Source organism: Budorcas taxicolor, chromosome 7 (genome assembly GCF_023091745.1).
Source record: "Budorcas taxicolor isolate Tak-1 chromosome 7, Takin1.1, whole genome shotgun sequence".
Classification (NCBI taxonomy): Eukaryota; Metazoa; Chordata; class Mammalia; order Artiodactyla; family Bovidae; genus Budorcas; species Budorcas taxicolor.
In genome coordinates this window covers 6,799,235-6,813,334 of record NC_068916.1, presented here as the reverse complement: position 1 = coordinate 6,813,334, position 14,100 = coordinate 6,799,235, and the positions used below count along the sequence as shown (strand labels likewise).

General features: G+C 48.5%; 1 protein-coding gene across 1 annotated transcript; it reads right to left on the bottom strand.

The window, feature by feature from the left end:
* Window positions 1–11,933: 11,933 nt before the first annotated feature.
* JUND (JunD proto-oncogene, AP-1 transcription factor subunit) lies at window positions 11,934–13,725 on the bottom strand. The gene has a single exon (XM_052643585.1). The coding sequence runs from the start codon at window positions 13,658–13,660 to the stop codon at window positions 12,617–12,619; it is 1,044 nt and encodes a 347-aa protein (XP_052499545.1). The 5' UTR covers window positions 13,661–13,725; the 3' UTR covers window positions 11,934–12,616.
* Window positions 13,726–14,100: the final 375 nt, after the last annotated feature.

The following is a 14,100-nucleotide window of genomic DNA, read 5'->3' as shown; positions in this document are numbered from 1 at the left end:
GCCCCTGCTCACGGCAACCAGAGAAAGCCAGTGTGTAGCAAGGGAGACCCATCACAGCCAAAAAATAAAATGCAGAAATGAGGTGATTGACAGGGGACATGAGTGGGCTTGGGAGGCCAGTCACATAGGTTTCTTTGGATTGTGAAAATATGGCCTGGCTTTTCTCTCTGCATCACCTTCATATAGAGGCCAAAATACTCATAAGTGATGATGAGGAGTATGTAAGGAGATAAGCAAATAATCCGAGCATACCTTAAATGAAAAATGCAAGTTACAAACAGCAAGCACCACAGGCCTTGACCTTTTTTCTTCTGTTCATGTGTTTGGCTGCATCAGGGCTTAGTAGTGGTGGGCAGGCTCTTCTCGACCTACGGCGTGTGGGCTAAGTAGCTGCGGTGTGCCGCCTTAGCTTCCCCCGTGGCATATGGGATCTCAGTTCCCCGATCAGGATCAAACCCACATCCCCTGCACTGGAAGGTGGATTCTTAACCACTGGACCACCAGGGAGGTCCCAGGACTTGACTTTTTAAAAAAATAGCCCATACAAACATGCACAACACACACACACTGGAATGGGCATTAAAAAGTCTGGAAAGATAAACATTAAATTGACAAGTGCTTATGTGTGTGTGTAAGGAGTAGACTCAAGGGGTACTTTAATAGACAAAATTTCACTTAAAAAATTAGAATTTGGCCTTTTAGTCAAGGTGGCAGAAGGATATGATGTGGGAACCTAGCCTCCTTCACTCCTTCACTCAAACATAGAAAGAATGATGGAATATTTTAAAACAATGTTACGTGGTGATCATTGTTTAATGCATAGAAACATCAGATTACTAAATTGTAAACCAGTTGTAACTAACTTAACACTGTGTGTCAATTACACTTCAAAAACAAACAAACAGGGATTTCTCTGGTGATCCAGTGGTTAAGACTTCACATTTCCACTGCAGGGATCTCGGGTTCAATCCCTGGTCAGGAAACTAAAATTCCACATGCCTTGTGGTGCAGCCAAAAAACAAACAAACAAACAAATAAACTCATAGGAAGAGAGATCAGATTTGTGGTTACCAGAGGGACTTGGGTAGGGAGAGGGGGAAGTGGATGAAGACAGTCAAAAGGTACATACTTCCAGCTATAAGATAAATACATATTAGGGATGTAATGTACAACATGATTTAAAAATACTGTTGTATGTCATATACGAAAGATTTAAGAGAGTGAATTCTGAGTTATCATCACAAGGGAAAATAATTTTTTTTTCTTTTATTTTGTATCTATATGAGATGATGGATGGTCACTGAACATTTTTTTCTTTTATATATTTATTTATTTATTTAAGGCCATCACTTGCATTATGTGGGATTAATTCTCCAAGTGAAAGTGAGTCGCTCAGTCATGTCCAAATCTTTGCAACCCCATCTTCTATACAGTCCATGGAATTCTCCAGGCCAGGATACTGGAGTGGGTAGCCTTTCCCTTCTCCAGCGGATCTTGCCAACCCATGAATCGAACCGGGGTCTCCTGCATTGCAGGCATATGCTTTACCAACTGAGCTATAACCAGAGATCAAATCAGCATGCGCTGCATTGGGAGCTCAGAGACTTAACTGCTGGACCACCAGGGAAGTCCCAATGTTCACTAAACTTCTTGTGATCATTATTTCATGATGTATGTAAGGCATTAAGCCATACACCTTACATTTACACAGTGCTGTATGTCAATTATTTTCCAATAAAACTGGGGGGAAACTTTTCTTTAAAAAGAAAACTACACCTCAAAAATAAACCAACTCATAAAAAAGGAAAGAAAGAAAGAAAGTGAAGTGGCTCAGTCGTGTCCAACTCTTTGTGACCCCATGGACTCTAGTCCACCAGGCTCCTCCATCCATGGAATTTTCTAGGCAAGAGTACTGGAGTGGGTTGCCATTTCCTTCTCCAGGGGATCTTCCTGACTCAGGGATCGAACCGGGGTCTTCCACATTGCAGGTAGACGCTTTATGGTCTGAGCCACCAGTTACCATAAAAAAAGGAAAAGAAAAACTTTGTAATTTCCTTTGTAAAAAAGAAGACAAAAGAAAAACATTACCAAAATCTAGCTCTCACTAACAGATATGATGCAAATACTCTAAAAAAATGACCAGTTATCAGAAGAATAATACTATACCCAAGTAGGATTTATTCTAAAGATGTATCTTTAAATTCCCAAGGTAATTCATTACATCTAGGACTTTAAAAGATAGCCATATGGTTTTCCAAATAGCACTCCAAAGTATTTTCCCAAATCCATAGCTATTTATAATAAATATTTTTTAAAATAGATAAAATAGTACCTAAAAATGGTAAGTCTAACCACAAAACCATAACAAATGCCATTTTAAAACTAAAATTCTGAAGTCACTTTTGGTAAAGGAAGGAGAAAGATGCTGCCCACCCTTGCTGTGGGTCTCATTATTTTTGGTAATTACAGCAAAAGCAAGATAACAGGGACTTGAACAATCAGTGTAAATGTTTGAAAAGAGAGCTTAGCAGGAATTGTCAACTTAAAAGATCCAAGAAATTCTAATTTTTAAAAGCATATATGTACACACATGCAGAACACATGTATGTATATATATCCCATCGTTCTTAAGGCACATGGCCGCATACAAAAAAACGAGCTGCAAATGGAAATGAGAAAAAAAATTCATAGTGATGTCCAAAACTATACAATTCACAGGAACAAATATTACACAAAAGCCAAAGGACTTACGTGAAGGCTAGGAAAAGAGACAAAAGATCTCTTGGAGGCTTTTCTCTCTGTATCACCTTCATATAGAGGCCAAAATACTCTGAAGTGATTTTGAGCAATATGTAATGAGGTAAGCAAATAATCAGAGCATACATTAAATGAAAAATGCAAGTTACAAACTACAGGCACCCTAGCACCTGATGTACCACCAATTTAGGAGAAAGAAAGAATTCCTATAACAATTATTACACAATGTCACAATTCACAGACTATAATTCATGTTCGATTAGAATCTCAATGTGGAGTGTTTTGGAAATACCGAAGTAATTTCAGTATTCAGATGAAAGAGTGAGAGTAGCCAAAAAGATCATAAAAAATAACAGTAACAAGGAAACTTTGACTCGCCAGATGTATAGACTTAGAAGCCATCCTAATCACAGTATGATTCACATCCATGACTAGAAAAATAGACCAGCGGGACAGAAAAGTGGAACCAGAAATTAATGCCAATGTACCAAAATACCAATGATATAATGTATTTCAATTCAGGAGAGGGAAATTCTGTGTTTAAATAAAGGGTACAAGGCAATCTATCTGTAAGAACATATGCTTGGATCTCTACCTCATACCATATACTAAAAAATTCAGATGGATTGAAAAATTATAAGAACATTTATTATTATGTGTGTGTATAAGTCAGTGAGCTCTTATGATACTAAACAGGAAACCCAAAAGCTTTGAAAAAGATAAACATGTTTGACATCATAAAGACAAAAACAAAAAAGTGTATGATTAATGGTGCCATAAAAAGGCCAAAGTATCACAGACTAGGAAAAAAGTTTGCAATGCATGTGGTAAAGAGTCCAAGTTACTCTCCTGCTAAAACAAAAATACCCATACTTTTGGAAGACTATGACAGTATCCAGAGTGTCTGCAACTTAACATTTGCAATGTCTAGGATATAATCCAAAATGATGACAAATTTGAATAAACTCAAAAAAACAAAACATTCTCATGAGAAAAGCTTATCAATGGAGTGTGACCCCAAGAGGCCCAGTTCTTGTAATTATCAGACAAGGATTTTAGAGTAGCTATTATAATTATACTTAATAGGAAAACATGCTCATAAGGAACGGAGGCAGGGGATCTCAGTAAACAGAAAAATGAAGATATTAGAAAAGAACCAGGTGGGAATCCTAAAATTAAAAATATAAAATATCTGGAATTCAAAAAGTATCTGGATGGGCTGAAAAGCAGAGTGCAGATGATAGAAGAGTCAGTGAGTTTGAATATAAATAAGTAGAAATTATGCAATTTGAAGAACACAGAAGGGATAAAGAATGGGCCATAGAGCAAGCCTTAGGGACCTATGGGGCAATAGCAAATAAATAATTGGGTCCCAGAAAAAAGGAGGAGGGTATAAAAATATGTAAAGAAATAGTGGCCAAAAATTTATTGATAAAAAATGTATAAGTTTAAAAAGCTCAGAAACCCTAAACAAGTAAGCACAAAGAAACACACCTGGGCTCAACACAGTCAACATCCTGAAGAGCCAAGATCAAATCTTGAAATCAGTCACAGAAAAATAACAGATAACATACAGTGGAGCCATGATTCAGCCAACTTCTCATCCAAAACTATGGAAGCCAGAGACAGTGGAAAAATATTGAAGCAAGTCTGGGCCCAATCAGGAGATCAAAACCAACCATAGATTAAATGAGGGATGTTTAATGTACTGTTTCTGACAATAAAACGGTAACTATAAGGTAAAAAGAAACTCTGAGGTGGTTTCCTAGGGTTGAGCTATATCTCCAAAGAAGGGCAAACTGGGAAGAAATTCAGACTTCCCTGGAGAAGATGTGGTAAAGACTCATCAGACAATAGAGATACCAGCTGGTTTGGCCAGACTGAAGCAGGTCTGGAGTTTCCAAGCAAGCAAAGGCACACTCCCCCTGAAGTGCAAATGAGGGAACAGGTGATCAGTAACTGGTGATGTGAGCACATATCAGGAATCCAGTTGCTGGTGAAGGCAGAAGGTCTGCAGAGTGTGTGGGCTACCATGGGGGCTTTGACGTCAAGAAGGCTACAGAAAGGTTTTCACCAGGCCAAGCCAGCAAAATCTCAGAAGTGAGGCAGATTCACCAGGAATCTTCACACTTCTACTACTGACCCATCCTGCAATGTCTCACCAGCACCCTCTACTAAGAAAGATTAATATTAGGCTCACTTAAGACAATGAAAGGAACTCCTTTATTTATTACAGATAAGGTACATAGTGAAAGGTACATTTGGAGGCAAGAGGTAATAGATTGAGGACTGGCATGCACATAATTAAAGAGCTGAAAGAACAGCCACAAAACACTGCCAACTGGTAATTCTATACCTAGTAAAAACGTCCTTTGGGAATAAAGGTAAAGACATTTTCAGGCAAAATAAAACTAAAAGAATTTGTCACCTGTACATCTGCATTATAAGAAATGCTAAGAAACTTCTTCAAGTTGAAGGAGAATTATACTTGAGGGAGACTTATCTGGGGAGAAATGAAGAATACATAAGGGATGATAGCTACCCACATAAAAAGGAAAGACTATTATTTTCATCTTAAAAAAAAACACATATGGCAGTATAAGCAGAGAGTTACACATGGTCTTATCGCATCTATAATCTATGTAGATGTATTTCACATGAAAAATAGAGAATAAACAACAATGTTGAGGGTAAAAGGACCTATATGGTTGGAAGATTTTTACATTTTAAATGAAGTAGAACAACAGTAACTCTAATTCAGTTATCATTTAAGGATGTTTGTTAAGGATTACAATTCCTTGAGCAGCCCCTAAAAAGGGGAAAAAAAAAAAAAAAGGCAGTAGAGTTTAAAATAGAATTCTAAAAATGATTCAAAAAAATAAAGGCAGAAGGCGGGATGGAGGAATAAAATTCGGAGGCTACAGAAAGACGGTATATTTAAGTTCAATCATATTAATCACTGATATGGTAATGGGCTAAATACCTTAAGACAGAGATGATCACAATCAATTTGTTTTCAAAGACCCAAGCACCACCTCCTTTCACATTAGACATTTGACTTCACTTGTGTGATGGTCTGAATATCTGGCCCCAAGATGGGCCAGGCCCAGGCACAATGGGCATCAATGGGAACTGACTCATAACAGCAAACTGGCCTGAGGCTGGTTCCCCTGGGGGTCTGCACAGTCACTGTCTCCATGTCACAGAGGAGGAAACTAAGGTCCACAGGAGCCAACATACCATGTCTTACTTCTTTATTTCGTTTCTTATTTGCCTCCCCCATTAGACTGTGAGCTGACCACCAGGTAGGACCCTTCGTCTGCTTTTGAGTCCCAGTGTCTAGAACAGTACAGATAGTAGGTGTTCTAGATATATTGATGGGGACACTTCCCTGGTGGTCAAGTGACTGAGACTCTGTGCTCCCAATGCAGAGGGCCCAGGAATTGACCCCTGTTTGGGACCCTAGATCCCACATGCCACAGCTATGAGTGTGCATGCCTCAGCTAAAGATCCTGCATGCCACAAGGAAGATGGAAGATCTCGAGTGCCACAATTGAGACCCAGCACAGCCAAATAAATATTTTTTTTAAACAGAGAAATGTATGGATAAGTGGAAGAATGAATGGAAGGATGGATACATGGATGGACCGACAGATGGATGGATGAGCGTGGCCCAGCCTTCAGAACTTGGAGATGGCAACTTCAGGATCTGAATCAGTCCATCTCAGGTTCTGAGGTTTCCTCAACCACATGGTTCAGCCTGTCCCATAAACTCAATCAGAATGAGACAGAGGAAGGACAGGGTGACAGAAACAGGATGTCGAGAAACGAGAGGAAGGGGTAAGAGCCGCAGACATGTGAGCTGAGTAGCCAGTTGGGCAATTTTGAGTAAACCCCTCTGAGTCTCCATTTAATGTCACATGAGCAAAGACCACCTCCCCAGGTTCCCAAGAAAATGTGATAGGCTCTCCAGGCTGGGTCCCCGAGGCAGACAAACTCACCATCAGGCCTTTGGGGGCCCCTTGCACCTTTGCTGTGAGGGGCTGTGGGGCTGTCCCACCTCTCAGAGCAGCCTGGAAGGCCCAGGAGGACCCTGAAGGCCCTGGGGGCCCTGGGAGAATGACCAGGTCTCCACGTACCCACCCTTACTAAACCCACCACCAGCCTCACTCACCTGCCCTTGAAGCTGAACCCACCAGCCCGAATGGCCAGCCTTGGGGCACTGGTACCACGGCGGCTTTGTGACTCACAGCCAGGTTCCAGCCAATCCCCACCAGTTCCTGATGGGAGGGGGTTCTAGAAGGCTGACTCAGTGGGATAGGGGAGGGGCCAGGACCCAGGTCAGGGCTGAAGGGTTGCTACATCTTGCCTGCCCATCCCAAATAGAAAATTTAGGGCTCTGAGCACAGAGGGGACCCCAAATAATCCCCCTTCATGTGTCTGGAGATTACTTCAGTCTCTCCCATCCCTTGGGCATTTGCTGAACACCTACTCTGTGCTGGGACCTTTGTGCTGGGGACACAAACAACTCAAATAATTTAGGGGTGTGAAACTGTTAGGAAGGAACCTGTCGACTGAAAAATAGTCACAACCTGTAAATAGAGAATTGTTCTATTTGGTAGGAATGTTAAGGACACCAAGCCCAGGAGCCAGCTTCTCAGTTGCGCTGAGAAAACTGCTCCAAGGATGCGGGAGGGGGAGTCAGGCTATATCCAAGTTTGCAACAAAGGAAGCAAGTAGTCAGAACATCAAAGATTACTGTGAGGTAAGAAAAATCAGGTATTAAGTTAAGGAATTTAACGCACTATGTAAAAGATGTAAGCCTCTGGGCTCGCTGAAATGATTTCTTTCCCATGCACCTGAGCCATGTGGGGCCAAATCCTGTTTCCTTGTTCACTGTAAGGGGTGGCAGGTGTGGCGAACGGCTGCTTCTTGCATCCTCCCTAACCCTGCACCACCCAGCTCCTCAGCAATCACCATGTGGGAAAGCTGCTGGATCGCAGGGATCTTGTGCCCTTTTGGGAGCCCTCATTTACATTTAGAAGCCAGAAATTGCTGATGGCTGTGACATTTCTTGCCCACTGGATTCAGAAGGAAATATTTCATTTCACAAAATAAAGAGGGGGTGGGATGGGCTGAACCCCACAGAGAGAGAAAAAGAGTTTACTGGGGGGCCTGCTGTGAGAAGGACAACCCAGATGGATGGCAGGGCACACGCAAAGGCCCTGAGGTGAGAACAAGCTGGTCACGTTTAGGGAACATGGTGAAAGCGTTAGTTGCTCAGTTTTGTTAGACTCTGCCACACCCCTGGACTGTAGCCCACCAGGCTCCTCTGTCCATGAAATTCTCCAGGCAAGAATACTGGAGTGGGTTGCCATTTCCTACTCCGGGGGATCTTTCTGACCCAAGGATCAAACCCAGGTGTCCCGCACTGCAGGAAGAATTCCTTACTGTCTGAGTCACCAGGGAAAACCATAGACATCATGGAGGCGGCTAAAGCCGTTGAGGGAGGGAAAGGAGGGTAGGGAGGGTGACTGTATAGGTGGGGCTTCAGAGAGGAGGATAGCAGCTTTGGTTTTGTTGAGAAGGTGCAGGGAAGCCATGAGAGGGTTTAAAGCAAAGGAGCACAGGCTCTGGGCTCCCGCTGTTGAGGATGGGGGCTCCTTAGGGTAGTGCCAGATCCAGGGCCCCTTGGGAACTTACCACTGCTTGGCAAAAGTGGGCACTGACCCTGAGCCACAGTCCTGGAAGGGGAACTGAGGCCACCGTCCCCAGTCACCTCCTGGGGCTGGGCCAAGGCCTGGTGTGAATCACTGCTGGCTGGGTCCCGGCTGACACACACTTTGGCCTCAGCTCAGCAAAGTCCTGCCAAAGCCACACAGCCTGGCCCACAGGCCTCTGGCTGGCCTCCCTGGGGAGTCTGCAGGGTGGATGGGGGGGACATCCAAGCAAGAGGCCATCAGGGATGCTCAGCCTTCCTCTCCAAAGACCCTGTCTTTTCCACACTGTGGGTGAGGTTCTGGGCAAAACCAGGGACATGGCAGTTGGACAAAACTTCGGTCTTTTGTTTCGGCAGCCACCAGGATAGGTCCTATCCCGGCCCTAAGAAAGCCAAACACAAATCCAGGGTGATCAGGGCAATAATAGCAGAAGCACAAAGCACCGATGGAGCCCCATAAGGGCACCTGCAGCAGAGGCTGAAAGGTGGAGATGAGCTGTGTGGCCGAGGGAAGAGGTATCTCAGGCCATGCAGCTGTGCAAAGGTACCAAGGCCAGAAGGAAAGGCAATAGTTTGGGTGGGGAGGTGGAGCCTGGAGAGAGACACCTGCCCAGGACCAAGTGCAGTCAAAGCCTTTTTATCTAGGAAAGTGTCAAGTAGGCATCAGATCTGTGGTTTCCAGAAAGCCGTTCATGGCACATGCTAGTAAAAAGACTGGGCTTCCACCGAGCCCCAAGGCTCCTTCGAGGGAGGTGAAAGGCCCCCGTGCTGCCATTTAGCAGGAAGGTGTAAGACACACTTGATCCTTTTTTGGCTGTGCAGGGTCTTAGTTGCAGCATGCAAACTTTTAGTTCTCACATGTGGGATCTAGCTGCCTGACCAGGAATCCAACCTGGGTTCCCTGCCCTCTGAGCGTGGGGTCTTTATCCACTGGACCACCAGGTAGTCCCAAGATATATCTGGTGTTTGTCCTTGGTTTTTAGCACACAGCTTCTAAAACTTTGGTGAACTCTGGAGTTTTTTTTTGGTATCTAATGTGTCTTTTGTATGCTATTAAGAAAAGCAGTGGCCCAAGGCACTTAAATAGCTTCAGAATGGGGCCTGGTCTGCAAAAAGACCCAAGGTATGACTGTGCTGTGTGAAGTCACTTACTGTCCTACTCTTTGCAACCTCATGGACCTTAGCCCACTGGCTCCTCTGTCCACGGGATTCTTCAGGCAAGAATACTGGAATGGGTTGCCACTTCCTACTCCAGGGAAGGCATGATTAGATGGTTGTCAATTTCAGCCCTAATTCCCAGAACTCCTGGGAGGGGAGATGGCTGGATTTTGAGTTAATCCCCAAATGCCAGTGATATCATCCCATTGGTGAACACATGGGATGCTCAGAAAATGAGGTACCTAGAGAGGGCAGGGAAGCTCCTTGCCCTTCCCCCATACCTTGCCCTGCGCGTCTCTTCCATGCGCTTGTCCCTGAGTTGTTTTCTTTATAATCAACTGGAAATAGTCTGTGAGCTGGGGTCTGTGAGCTGTTTTAGCAAATTACTGAACCTGAGGAATGGGTAATGGAAACTCTCGGGTTTATTATCAGTTGTTAAGAACTATAAGGGGCAGAGAACTTCTTAGCGCTCCAGTGGTTAGGATGCTGCCTGTCCACTGCACAGGGCACAGGTTCAAATTCTGGTTAGCATGCTTGGCGAGGCCAAAAATAAATAGGTAAATTTTTTTTAATTAAAACATAAAGGAGTATAGGTAGTAATCTAGGACTGATTGGTATCTGAAGTGGGGCAGTCTTGAACTCTTCACCTGTGCAGCCTCTTCTAATTCCAGTAGAGAATTGTAGGATACCCAGTTGGTGTCTGGAGTTGGAGAACTGGTTGGTGTGGGGAAAAATAAAACAAACATGCATTTGATGTCAGAAGTGCTGTGAGTAAAAACATTTCAGGGGGCATCAGATCTTTTAACCTCCCTGGTGTCCCCCCTTCTCTATAGATTCGGGGCTGCACAGGGTACACCTCGCCTGACTACTCTTTCTCTACTGTTTGTCTCCTGAGCACTTCCAGCTTCTGACCTGAGACATGTTACCTGGACACAGGAAACATCCTTTTTCATAGCACAGGAGATCCAAGGCCAGAGCAGGAAGGGAACTTGGCTGAGGGTCACCGCGGCACACTGGCATTCAAGCTGGGACCCAAGTCTTCCGAAGAGTGAGGCTCTGCCGCCAGGCATGGTTCTTCTTGGTCCCCTCTGTGTGGACACCCCAAGCTCAGTTACCAGCCCTCTTCTCACTCCAGGCCCCTCTCCTGAAACGTCTGCCTGAAGGTGGTACCAAGGAGAGGTCACATGGTTAAAAGAGCAGCTCTCAAAGCCTTGAAAAGTGGGCAGCCAGGGTGACCTGGAGGAAAAATGAACTTGTAGGTAGAGGCCCCTCTCTTTTGATGGCCAAGGGGGACTGTGGGCACGAGACCTTCCTTCTCTGCATGTTTCCTCATCTGTAAAACAGGCATACTTGCCCACCTTCCCTAGCAGGGTTGGGTACACAACTGGAGTTCAAAACTCACTTGCCCTGTGTTGTTGGCCACCAAAGCTCAAGGCCCTAGGGACCCCAAGTTAGGCAGAAGCGCAAGGTCTGGGGTCTTTTGCCCCAATAGGAAAGGCCAGAGCAGACAGGGGAAGAGGGGAACCTGGCAGTCAAGGCTCTGGAGATGAGAGGTCCAAGGTCCATACATCCCCACACAGGCTCCTAAAAAGGGTATGTGACCTCAAGCCAGTCACTCAACTCTCTGAACCTTAGTTTCTTCAAAACGGGAGAATAGGATGTTGGGGGAGGGGTGTTTCAGAAAGTACTTGAAAAATCCTGGATTTCAAGTTAGTGCTCTAACAGGGAGGTCCCACAGAACCTACCTACACCCCAGGCCTGGAGGAAGACAGCCTTTCTTCTGGTCCTGCGATTCAGGTTTCCCATCCAACAAATGATAACACAAGCTTAGATGGAGCACCACCTGTAAGCCAAGACCTGTTCTGTAAACTAACTCTCTTAATCCTCACTTTATGGAACAAGTTTACGATTGCTCTGCCCATCTTAGAGACAAGCAGACAACAGCCCGGAAAATTCACGTTTCTGCCTTTCACTCCGTCTCGGGCTGGAGTTGCCCCCCGCTCCCCTCTCGCAGTCCCTCCTACGCAAAGGGGACACCCGCGGGCTGGCTATTTAAAAGGCAGGTTGCAAACCCCAATGTCCCCCACCCAAGCCGACTGGAGTCGGCCCGGCGCCCAGGGGCGCCTAGATGGCGCTCGCTGAGCGCCAGATGTGCAGGCTCTTCCCGGACGCCGAGTCCGGCCTCCTCCGAGCAGAGGCGGAGGGAGGAGGTGAAGGAGGCAGGAGCGGAGGGGACTCGGCCAGGCCCCGCCCACCCTGTCAGGCCCCTGCGAGAGAAGAAGGAGGCGAAGAGCCGAGCTGGCGTTAACGAGACTTTACTGAAAACAGAACACCGGGCGAACCAAGGATTACAAACAGGAATGTGGACTCGTAGCAAAACAAAACAAAAAAACAAACAGAGGAAAAAGGGTGGGAGGAGGGGGGGTCGGAGGGATGGAAGGGGAGGGGGAAGCGAGAGCGAGGAAAGGGGGGGAGAGAGGATTTTTTTTTTTCTTTTTCTTCTTCCCATTTCCTTAAAAAACCAACACAGGAGAACACACACACACACAACCAACGTTTGTTCCCGAGTAGAAACATAAATAGGGCAGAATCGAACACTCTGTTCTTCTCTCTTCCAAAGTCAAAAAAAAAAAAAGGGTAAAAGAAAAAGGAAGCGCAGGGCTTGAGGCTGCGCCCCCTCGGAGCCTCCTTCGGCGGTGGTGTGTACAAAGGGGCGGCCAGGACGCGCGGGTTTGTGCAACACGGGGTGACCGCGGCCCGGGATAAAGGCAGCGCAAGAGCGGGGCAGGGGAGGTCATGCGCTCACCCCCCCGGGAGCAGGGGGTCCAGCTTGTCGAGTCTGAGGCGCCCTCTCCGAGTCCTGGCACCATGGGGGGGGGGTCCCCGGGGCCGCGCCCTCTCCGAGTCCGGGGCGCCCACGCCCCCCCCCCACGCGAGCCCGCCTCTCTGGGAGGGGGCCGCGCATGCGCCCCGTGCGCGGGCTCAGTACGCGGGCACCTGGTGCTGGGGCAGCAGCTGGCAGCCGCTGTTGACGTGGCTGAGGACCTTCTGCTTGAGCTGCGCCACCTGCTCGCGCAGCAGGCTCGCCGTGGACGCCAGCTCCGTGTTCTGGCTCTTGAGCGTCTTCACTTTCTCCTCGAGGCGCGAGATGCGCTCCAGCTTGCGCTTGCGGCACTTGGAGGCAGCGATGCGGTTGCGCAGCCGCTTGCGCTCTGCCTTAATGCGCTCTTGCGTGTCCATGTCGATGGGCGACAGCGGCGGGCTCTCGCCGAAGCTCGGCACGTCGGGCACCGTCTGCGGTTCATCCTTGAGCGCGGCCAGGCGCGGCGGCCCCAACGTGCCTGGGGGTGGCGGCGGTGGGAAGGGCACAGGCTCCGCGGCGAAGGCGACCGTCGCAGAACCCCCAGCACTCCCGGTGCCGCCCGCGTAGCTGCTCAGGTTCGCGTAGACGGGTGCCTCGGGCGTGGCCGCCGCTGGGGCCAGCTCACTGGGAGGCGCGGCGCCCGCAGCCGTGCCCGAAGGTCCCCCGGCGGCGGCTGCAGCGGAGGCCGCGCCCGCGCCCAGCTGGTTTTGCTTGTGTAAGTCCTCTAGGGCCTTGACGAAGCCCTCGGCGAACTCCTGCTCCTCGCTGGCCGCCACTTTGGGAAAGAGGAACTGCGTGCTCGTCGGCGTGGTGGTAACCAGCCCGTTGGACTGGATGATGAGGCGCTCGAGCTCGGGCGAGGCGAGCTTGAGCAGCCCCAGGTCGGGCGAGGCAAGCAGACCGTCGGGGGGCGCCGTGCCCGGGGCGCCGTCGGTGCGCAAGGGGCCCGGGGGCGGCGCGGCCGCGGGCTTGAGCGCTGCCGCCACCTGTTCGCTCAAGCTTAGCGTCAGCGCGTCCTTCTTCATCATGCTGCCGGCCGCCGCCGTCGGGGGCGCCCCGGGGAACAGACGACCCGGGGACGCGAAGCTGCCACCGCCGCCACTGCTACTGCCGCCGCCGCCCAGGCCGCTCAGCGCCTCATCGCCGTAGAAGGGTGTTTCCATCCTCCGCCTCCCCCGCCGCGCCGGCCCGGGGGGGGAGTGGCCGCGGCCGCCCGGGGGCCCGCGCCCCCCCCCGTCCGCTCGGCCCTGCACCCTCCCCGGCCGCGGCCGCTGCGCCCGGCCCTCCGCTGGCGGCGGCTCCTGCGCCGCGCAACCCGTGCGCCCCCTTATAGCCTCGGCCCGGCGCGATGAGCTCACTGTCCCCGCTCGCCATTGGGCACGAGTGACGTCTCTCATTTGCATGATGGGGTGGGGCCAAGCCAATGACGCCCCCCTTATCCTCCACCGCCTGCCGTTGTCCGGGTGACGCGCGGTAAACGGCACAACAGCGCGCTGCCTTGTGGGTTGACGTCATGGGGGCGGGCCGAGCACCAGGCCTGGTCACTCCGCCCCAGGAGTGCTGTGTACGACCAATGCCCTCAGCGCCGCCTCCCGCCAAGGCA

Coding starts and splice junctions, on each gene's coding strand:
- JUND (XM_052643585.1), bottom strand. CDS start 13,660: ATGGAAACACCCTTCTACGGCGATGAGGCGCTGAGCGGCCTGGGCGGC.